Source organism: Metarhizium album (genome assembly GCF_000804445.1).
Source record: "Metarhizium album ARSEF 1941 chromosome Unknown scaffold_4, whole genome shotgun sequence".
NCBI classification, from domain to species: Eukaryota; Fungi; Ascomycota; class Sordariomycetes; order Hypocreales; family Clavicipitaceae; genus Metarhizium; species Metarhizium album.
This window is the reverse complement of record NW_024467578.1, coordinates 811,670-820,948: the sequence shown is the minus strand read 5'-3', so window position 1 is coordinate 820,948 and position 9,279 is coordinate 811,670. Positions and strand designations below refer to the sequence as shown.

At 56.7% G+C, this 9,279-nt stretch overlaps 3 protein-coding genes across 3 annotated transcripts; 1 reads left to right on the top strand and 2 right to left on the bottom strand.

Annotated features, from left to right (window-relative positions):
- Positions 1 to 1,263: 1,263 nt before the first annotated feature.
- Positions 1,264 to 4,819, top strand: MAM_02523 (protein PFS2; the record flags this gene model as incomplete). Its single annotated transcript, XM_040821322.1, has 5 exons — positions 1,264 to 1,436; positions 1,526 to 1,922; positions 1,985 to 2,083; positions 2,865 to 3,134; positions 3,200 to 4,819. The coding sequence occupies 5 exons, from the start codon at positions 1,264 to 1,266 to the stop codon at positions 4,817 to 4,819; spliced, it is 2,559 nt and encodes an 852-aa protein (XP_040680736.1).
- A 741-nt stretch (positions 4,820 to 5,560) lies between these two features.
- Positions 5,561 to 6,619, bottom strand: MAM_02522 (mitochondrial nuclease; the record flags this gene model as incomplete). The annotated part of the gene is made up of 1 exon (XM_040821321.1): positions 5,561 to 6,619. The coding sequence occupies one exon, from the start codon at positions 6,617 to 6,619 to the stop codon at positions 5,561 to 5,563; it is 1,059 nt and encodes a 352-aa protein (XP_040680735.1).
- Positions 6,620 to 8,081: 1,462 nt separating this feature from the next.
- On the bottom strand, positions 8,082 to 8,704 carry MAM_02521 (uncharacterized protein; the record flags this gene model as incomplete). The annotated part of the gene is made up of 2 exons (XM_040821320.1): positions 8,082 to 8,464; positions 8,566 to 8,704. 2 exons carry the CDS (start codon positions 8,702 to 8,704, stop codon positions 8,082 to 8,084), a joined length of 522 nt encoding a protein of 173 aa, XP_040680734.1.
- Between the last annotated feature and the right edge of the window lie 575 nt (positions 8,705 to 9,279).

Here is a 9,279-nt window from a genome sequence, read left to right as displayed (position 1 = left end):
GGTCTCTGCTCCTGTCTCGCTTGTCGCCTCTCGGCGCGGCAATGCCTGTCCCGAGACTCTGCGTCTGTGGCGGTGCCGGCCGACCAGCCAGGTCATCATCGATCAAATCCTCCGCACATGCCTCGACTCCCACCATCAGATCTTGTTTCTTGCCCTTGGCTGGCATCGAATCGGCCGCTGTGCCTTCAGCCACCAACCCTTCTGTAGAGCTTCGCCTCCCGTCCGCGCGTCCAGAAGAAGAGACAGTTGGAGGAGAAAGGAAGGCCACAAGGCGCCCCAACAACCAATCCGTCATACCGAAGCCGTCGAAGCCATCGAAGCCAGCAATCATCCCATCACAGATTGCGTTGCTACGAGCTATAATGTTACTGCCAACATGAATGTTAGCCTATCAACCCGGCTCCTGCGTCACGATTCGTCAACGACCTTCAGAGTGGCGACGAGCACGGCAGACAGCGGGGACTTGGCGCGTCGTTTTCCGTCCGTTGATGGGAGCAGGGGGTCGTCACAATGGCCTGCCTGAAGCGCCAATTGATGCAGCTCGGCTCGTACACGGCGAGGTCGGCGTCGCGGAAAATATCATCGACAACCTCCGTACCTTCGCTTGGAAGATGCCCGAGCCGCGGACCCTGGCAACCTGCGTGCAGGATTTCTGGAAGCTCGGCCCAAGATTGATTGCAATCAGGGTTTCTACGGAATATCGTCACGGGCTATCACATGTCGCCGCTCCTCCTCCATGTCCGAGTCTTGTCGCACCTCGATTGATTGACTGTCTCTGGGCCCTTGACAGAAATTAACAACCATTATAGTAAACCAACTCCCAGGCTGCGAATCCTTTCCGTGACTGGCAACTACCTAAGTGCCTTTCAGTCACCACTTCAGCACCTAAACAACCCCAACCCACCTGGCTTCACATGACCGGTTTGACGTAGGCAGAAAATGAGACACAGAGCGCAGCTAAACGTCAAAAGCTGAGCAGACGCAGGGGTTGAAGCAGTGGCGCCCAGTCTGCGTCGTACGAAACGTACTACAGATCACCTGGGTCACGAACGAGACGATAACGTTGAGGCTGCACCTGCACGCACACTTCAAGATCTTACCCGCGATCGGGAGCCAGAGCTGATTACTAAGCATATGGGATCGCATTGTTGCCGGTTCGAGCCGGTGCCCCAGATCAAGCAGCTACCGGATGATATCTCCAGATCCCCAGGTTATCGGTAACCTCTTCCCCGCTGGCCATCACGCCGCACACCACCATCCACCATGTCATCCCCTTCCCCCTCTCCAAAGAAGCAGAGGATGATTCGTGGGGAGCTTTACCATGCTTTCGCACCAGAACTCATCGCAGACCGTGCACGAGCCAAGGCAGCCATGAGGCGCTACAATGCTGCCGTAGGGGAGGTATCGCGACGAGAGGAGGTTCGCCTCTGGAGAGAGTAAGTTGCCCAATGGACTGTGGGCTGAAGTTTCAACATCAGCGGCCTGATGAGTGTAGCAAGTATATACTCACTGGTCTTGTCCTTAGAGTAGTAGGCGACACCGCGCCTCTCCCCCTTGAGCTACTTGATGCTGCGGAGGACAAGGCACAGTTTGAGGACGATCCAATAGTAGGTGTCCCTGTGTTGGTAGACTATGGCACACAGATCAAGCTGGGCAAAGGAGTCTTTATCAACTCCTACTCAACGTGGATCGATACCTGCCCCATCACCGTCGGCGACCGAACGATGTTTGGACCCAATGTCTCGTTGTATAGTGGCAAACATCCCCTGGAGCCCGAGATTCGCAACGGTATCAAAGGTCCGGAGTCGGGCGCGCCAATTACTATTGGAGAGGACTGTTGGATTGGCGGAAGTGCCATCATTTTGGCAGGAGTGACCATTGGTCGAGGTTCCACGGTGGGAGCTGGAAGTGTTGTCACCAAGGTCCGTCTTGCTTGTTACTTGCACAGGAATATGGAGACGCATCGAAGCTGACATCTTGGTAGAATGTGCCACCATTTCATGTGGTGGCAGGCAATCCTGCACGCGTCATACGCAAGATCAAGTCCACGTTAGACCCCGAGCAGAACGTAGAAAGGCGCGAGGTATAGAGAGGCTCGTATCAGAATGCAGATTAACCTGCGCGCCTCACCTTTCCAAACCTTGAATTGGACAAAATTGCACGACGAGAAAGACATGAGATATGGTCTGGCACGTGCAACTAGAGCATGAAAAAAAAAGAAAAAGGTGGTACTTTTTTCTGGTTGATATTGTAAAATCGTACCTCATAAGTCACCCGGCCATCACATGACTTGGTGGGCCGACTAACGGCAAAACACCGCTTAAACTGCCTGGCGCTTCAGAGACCTCAGTCACGTCGCCAACCACAAGAATACCTGTGACAAAAGCATCCACATGACGACGGGACTCACCCAGCTGATGTTTAAGCGCAATAGTCAGCAATACGTCTTTCCGACTCATTACGTATTGCCTGCCTGAATTTGTCACTGGGCTTTCTCACACAGGACGTGCATGCGTGAACTTCCCGATCATTAGCCACAGCAATGGCTTACGAGCCACGTGGTGAGCAATGGGGGGGTGGCCAGGATGGCTCATCTATGAAGGCAAGAGGTCGAAGTAAGTATTGGAAAAGCCTACCCTTGACTGACAATGACAATGTTGTCCTTTGTGAATGAGGATATTGGACAGCTTGGTGAGGCGTGCCGCGCGTCGGAAGTCGCTGGTTGGGCTCGAGGTCATACAACGCCAGGTGAAGAATTGGGCGCTCCTCGAGATGAGCCTTGGGTATCAACCATGGGCTTGATATATTTCCAGTAGGAAGTCTGTATCTGTAATTGGCGATGAACCAATCACGAGTCTTTTCAGCATATTGCTCAGTGGGAAGATGAGTCGCAAATCAACGCCGTTGTCATTGACTTTAGCGACATGCGAGAATTCCAACAATCAGATCCGTCTGCGCACAATCCTCGGACACATTATGCATCCATGGCCCGTGATAATGCTGACAATTCATCGAAAGGGCCCGTTACCGACTACAGTTCTACTGTCACGCACTGGCTGCGGAATAGACTCCCCAATTACAAGGGCTCGTACAATGGCGAGGCAGAACGACCAAGTGCAAGCTACATCGTCGACGTAAGGAACACCAGATTCAGAATCTTGCCCTTTCGAAACTCCTTTTGCTGACTATTCTTCTCAAGATGCTTCCACCTGCTGCGCGACCAACAAACGCCGCGGACACTATCCCCATCAAACATCTTCACTCCTCACTCAACAAAATCAAGCACCCCATCAACGTGGTGCGATGGACCCCAGAGGGCCGCAGGTTGTTGACAGCCTCGACAAGCGGCGAGTTTACGCTCTGGAATGGCACGGGATTCAACTTTGAAACCATCATGCAAGCTCATGACTCGGCAATCCGGGCACTGGAGTACTCCCACAGCGACGACTGGTTGATATCTGGCGATCATGACGGTCTTATTAAATACTGGCAGCCCAATTTTAACAATGTCAAAAGTATCAATGCACACTCCGATCCGATTCGAGATTTGGCATTCAGCCCGAATGATTCTAAATTCGTCAGCGCTTCCGACGATTCAACGCTCAAGATATTCGACTTTGCCCTCGGACAGATGGAGTCCAAGTTGGAAGGCCACGGTTGGGATGCCAAGAGTGTTGACTGGCACCCTACCAAGGGACTGCTGGTGTCGGGATCAAAGGATCATTTGGTCAAGCTGTGGGATCCCCGAACCACTCGCTGCCTTACCACCCTCCACGGCCACAAGAGCACAATCACCAAGGTCATGTTTGAACGCGTTCGGGGAGCTTGCCTGGCAACATCAGCCCGCGACCAAACCGCGCGTGTGTTTGATCTCAGAATGATGCGAGACATTTGCCTCCTCAAAGGCCACGAAAAAGATATATCGACGCTAACATTTCACCCCGTGCATGCCAACCTCCTCACCACGGGGGGCATGGACGGCTCCCTTTTCCACTACCTCCTTGACTCACCAAATCCGCCTGCCGGTCAAGCCTTGACCGTGGCTCCCTATGACAGCATGGCTCCGTCCACCACACCAGCCCAGTCCGTATGGCCGATGCACAGAATCCCATTTGCGCACGACTACGCCGTGTGGTCACTAGACTGGCACCCACTGGGCCACATCCTCGCCTCTGGCTCCAACGACCGCATCACTCGATTCTGGACACGAGCCCGCCCAGGGGACGCGGACGTCTCCCAGGACAGATACCACATTGGCGAAGCAGCTGCCGAGGCACAAGGAACCTGGGACCGTCGCGGAAACCGTCGCCAGCGACAAGAAGAAGAACAGCAGGAAGTGGAAGATGAGATGGACGCACTCGTCGACCAAGACGCCCCCAAAGTCCCCGCGCCAGCTGCGCTGCCCGGCATTCCCGGTCTCCCCCTGGGAGGCGGCTCAGCGCCGCCCGGTCTCACGGCCGGCCTGCCTCCGCCTCCTCCCCCCATCCCAGGCGTCGGGACAAACGGCCTTCCGCCGCCGCCCTTCCCGCTGCCGGGCCTCAACGGCCCTCCCCCACCACCTCTCCCCGGCCTGGACCCCAATCATCCCCCGGACCCGACACAGCTCCTCGAATTGATGAAGAAGGCGGGCGTTCCCCTCCCACCGCCCGGTGCCCTGCCCCCGGGTCTCATCCCCCCGCCAGGAAACTTTCCCTTCCCCGTCCCTCCCCCGCCAATGCCCTCAGAGGAGAGTGAGACGAGACGACGCGCCCCGTTGCCAAGTCAGGAGGAGAGTTTGCGCCAGGAGCAACGGCAGGGCAAGTACACCAGGGCACGATAGATTCCCGCATCAGGCCCGCCCGACCATCTACAAATGGCCCGTTCAAGCAGCGGATAAAGGCATGTCCGGGGGGTACCAGACGCTCGAAAAAGAAAGACGAGAAAAAGAAAAAGAAAAAAGCTCAATGGCAGTGCTGGACGTGGGCATAGAAGCTCACAACTTACACATCTTGACGTGGCAGAGGCGGGCCGAGCTCAACGGGTCAGATATCCTTGGGGCGTTGGGGGAACACATGATAGCATCTACTCCACGCGGCGACTGTATTCAGCGCAGCAAGTGTAAACAGCGTGTCCCATGATCACATGTTTTCGACAAAAGGGACGAATAGACCGGTGGCGAGGGTACCTGGGTGCTTTGATGCTAACTAGTAATGACATGTACACGATTAAGATAATTTCCAGAAAGTGGCAGGCCTGCCCAAAAAGACAGGCCTGGTTGACAAAATACCTCCCTTCCCGTCCAATGCAGAGATTCGCTGGGGCGGATATCCTTGTATCCGATGCTGTTGGGAAAACAAGAACCAAAATGGGATACATGAAAAGAGAATTACATGACACATGCAAACTGAACGGCGGCGTATGCAAACCTGCCCCCCCTCACCCCCTCATAGAGACCTCCTCTTGCAGATGGATCGCCTTCATGACGCGTCTTACATATAAGCTGCGTGAAGAGACAGCTGGGCATGGGGAGCAGAGGATAAAAAAGGAAACAGGAAATAGAAACACCCAAAAGTCATAAAAGTCATGGCGAGGGAGGAGAAGGAGAGGGAGCAATAGCACGCGGGGAGCCTCTCCCAAACGCCTTCTGCCTGTCTGCGTATTCCCTAATGACCAAGGCACAGGTTGTGTCGGCGCAGAGCCTCGTCCTCCGCGTGACAGGCAGCTTGTTGGCAAACTCGAGGCCGGAGGCGCGCTCGACGGCCTCGATGGGGACCTCAAAGTCGGTGAGGGGCTTCTCGTTGGGGATGGCGGCGTTGGGGAGGACAAAGGCACCGATGGCGACGTTCCCGCCAGCTTTGCCGTCCTCGGCGAAGATGACCTTGTAGAAGTGCGTGGGGACGGCGACGGAGGGCGGGGTGCCAATCATCTCGTACTTGACGTACCACTTGTTGTCGACGGGGTCCTTGCGAGGCAGGTACAGCGGGCCGGTGACGATGCGGACGCTGGGGTAGCGGCCGGTGAGACGGCGGCAGAAGTCCTCAAAGTGCGCCCAGTAGTCGCGGTTGAAGCCCTCGCCGACCTGGGGGCACATGTTTGTCAGGTAAAAGGTCTCGTCGGTGGCGCCCTGGGACCACTTCGCGTCGGCGGCGGGCACCTGGTGGCCGCGGTCGTAGCCGCTGCGGAAGTAGTCCTTGAGGAGGGCGCGGAACTGCACGGGCACCGAGGAGTCCTCGAGGAAGACGCTGTGTTTGCGGTCGCCGCCGCGGCTGGACAGGGACTCGGGCGTGATGTGCTCAACGACCCAGTGCGGGTTGCGGGTGCGGCGGTCGTAGCTTGATATCAGGGCTGCGCGGGTGGCGATGTCTGATACGGGGCCGGGGAAGCCGTACTCGAAGAGGCCGGCTGGGTTGACGGGGGCCCGCGAGCCGGCAGCGACCGTGGTGGGAAACACCTGCTGCGTGGGGACGGCGAGGGGGGTGTTGCCGGAGGAGGTGGTTGGCCTGGCGGTTGGAGATGTTGCGACTGGGAGCTCGAGCTTCTTGTTCTCGGAGGATGAGCGGAGAGCAAAAGCGGCGGCCGTGAGGGCGGCACCGCCTCCAGCTCCGAGAGCAGCAAACATGGCGAGACTTGATTTCGACATGTTGGCGGCGGCGGCGTGTGAGGCCCGAGGTGGCATTTAAATACTCGATGGGTGACGGACGGGACGGACGGGAAAGCGAACAGCAACAGACGGGAGAAGTCTGCCGGACTAAGGGTGATCAGCGTGAACGGCAGAGGGTAGTGAATCGAGGCAAAGGCGGCAAGTCGTGAGAAGTGTGACGACAGCGGAGGGCGGGTTGAGAGAACTCGAAGCGGATAAGGCAGCTCACGAGGAAGCTAGTCCCAGAAGCATGTGGTCTTTCTGGGCTCCCTAGAAAGCTGTGAAAGCTGTCGGGATGGAGAGAGATGACGCAAGGTAAAAAGGTAGGAGAAGGGCGATTTTAATTTTCTGGCCTGGCTGTCGGCATGCAAGTCGGTTCGTTCAGTTCGTTCCCCTGGCCCCGAGAGCGGGAAGCTGGCGGGACGTGACCACTAAGGGCCCGCATGCGTGGGTCGGCGGACCAATCGACCTCAAGTGCTCGAGTCCAACGGCCCCAACCGTCTGGCGACGCGCAGCCGGGCCAGTCAGGAGGTGCGGTGCTTGGGACTGGCGGCTGACGAGCCGCATGGCAACTGGCCGGCCTGGTTCGTCAGCCGCATGGCATCTGGCCGGCCCGGTTCTCGCAAACGCCAACGCAAAACGTCAACCCCTCCATCGTCTCTCCGTCGACGTCGATGATGCGCGAATCCCAAGGCGGATGCTGTGCAACCTCCAACAAGAGCCGCATCTGTGCACTGTTTCCCTTCCGCCGACAAACTCTATCTGCCTGCTGAAGAAACACACGATGTACTCTTGACATCCATGACTTGCTCGTCTGATCACAGTCGCACAAAGACGCGTCCCCAGCAGCACGACTGCGTCACGGGATCGATTTAACCCATCGTTGGCGTCCTTCACTTCATCCAGCTACGATCAGACTGGGCAGTGGGCACGACGCTGGGCCACATCACCCGCAGCGAATACTCAAGCAGCTTGCTTGCCTTGTGCGCAGCCATGTCCCGCCCGAGATCGCGGCTGATATCTTGCCATCATGCAGTTGCTGTTCATGAAAAGACTGGCACATGTGGGCTCTGTTTTGTTTTTTTCCCCTACTTGTTTATGTTCACGGGACTGGGAGGACCGCCGCTGCATCAGGCGGCGCACATTCACACAAAAGACGATCCCACCGTGGTTTTTGAGCCTCGTGTCTGTTCGAGTTGCTTTGAAAAATGGCCATTATAGTACTTACTTGCTTTACAGACCCGTGTTCGTGCAAAGCCACGTGAAGATTAATACACACAAGCTTGAGCGCCCCCCCCCCCCTCTTCCATGTCCTTCGACAGGGGTGATTTTGTTCTTTCTCGGAGCGCCGGGACCATTCTTGCCAACAGCTGATTAATTACAGCCCTGCGGCACAGGAACAGTCTATTCTATTGCCCGGCGGTGTCTCTTATAGTTCCCGGCAGTGAAGATGATTACCTACTCAAGCCATCATGGCGGCCATCAAGACGGCGCCGAAGAGTGACGCAGCCCCGTACACGGCCTTGTTACGGCGAGCACCGGCAGTGACGACTGCGGGGATAGCGCCGGCGGTAGGTTCGGGAGTTGTAGTCATTTCCGTGGGCTTGGTAGAAGCAGGAGGCGGCGTCGGTCCTACCAAGTGGCAGTGCGAGTGGTCTCCATGAGGCTCGCAAGTTTCCGTTTGCGAGGAAGTGGCAACCGCAGCCGTTGTCGAAGTTTCCTTTGGCGAGTGGTCATGGTCATGGTCATGTTCATGTTCATGTTCATGTTCATGGTCATGGTCGTGGTCATGGTCGTGGTCATGGCTATGCGAGGGGGTGGCCGTTGCCGGAGACTCGCAGTGCCCTTGGGTGTGTGTTGTTAGCGTACGGTCCAACTTGTCAAGAGACGGGACCCCATCCCAGACCACCCAAGAGGTCTCTACGTTGGTCGAATGGTCGACTTACAGTGATCGCCGTGAGGATGGCACACGGAACCAGTCGGTGAAGGCGGCAACACCTGAGAACCCGAAGGATGATCCTCAGTAGTGGTCTGGGCCACGGCCTGGCAGATGAGGCAGAGCGAGATCAAGGCCTTGAGATGCATGCTTCCGAGTGAACAAGGCTTGAATACAGGGACGTGAGGAAGAAATAAAGGCTTGTAAAGGGCCGGCAAGGCCACGGATTGGACTTATATACCCAGGCACGCATATGTGTGCATCGCGTCTCCCCCGCTTGGCCGCCAATCAACAGCTCTTGGTCCCAGAGGACCACAGACAGCCCATCGCATCATTGATGACTGGCAACCCTGCTGGTCCATCCCTATCCATGGGCAGAGTGCCAAGACCCGAGAACCTCTTTGGACTGCAGCCGTCGGCGAGGGGGCAAATGAGGGAGGCCGCGTTGTGCGATATGGGCGCCCGTCGTCCTCGTCCTTGCTGGCCATGATGCATATGGCATCCTGCCTACTCGTCACGCCGTCGTCAGGCAGTGCCAGGGAGTGGCCAGTTGGCCGACCCAAATCAAGTCGTCGTCGAATCTACCTTTTGAGTCTATCTCCTCGTCTCCACCATGAGCGCGGTCTTTTCCCGATCAGGGTTCGCGAAACGGCCCATTCTTCCATTGATGTTTCCGCTATTCCCTCATGGCAAGGTTGCAAAGGGCATTTCAAGCTTATTTCTG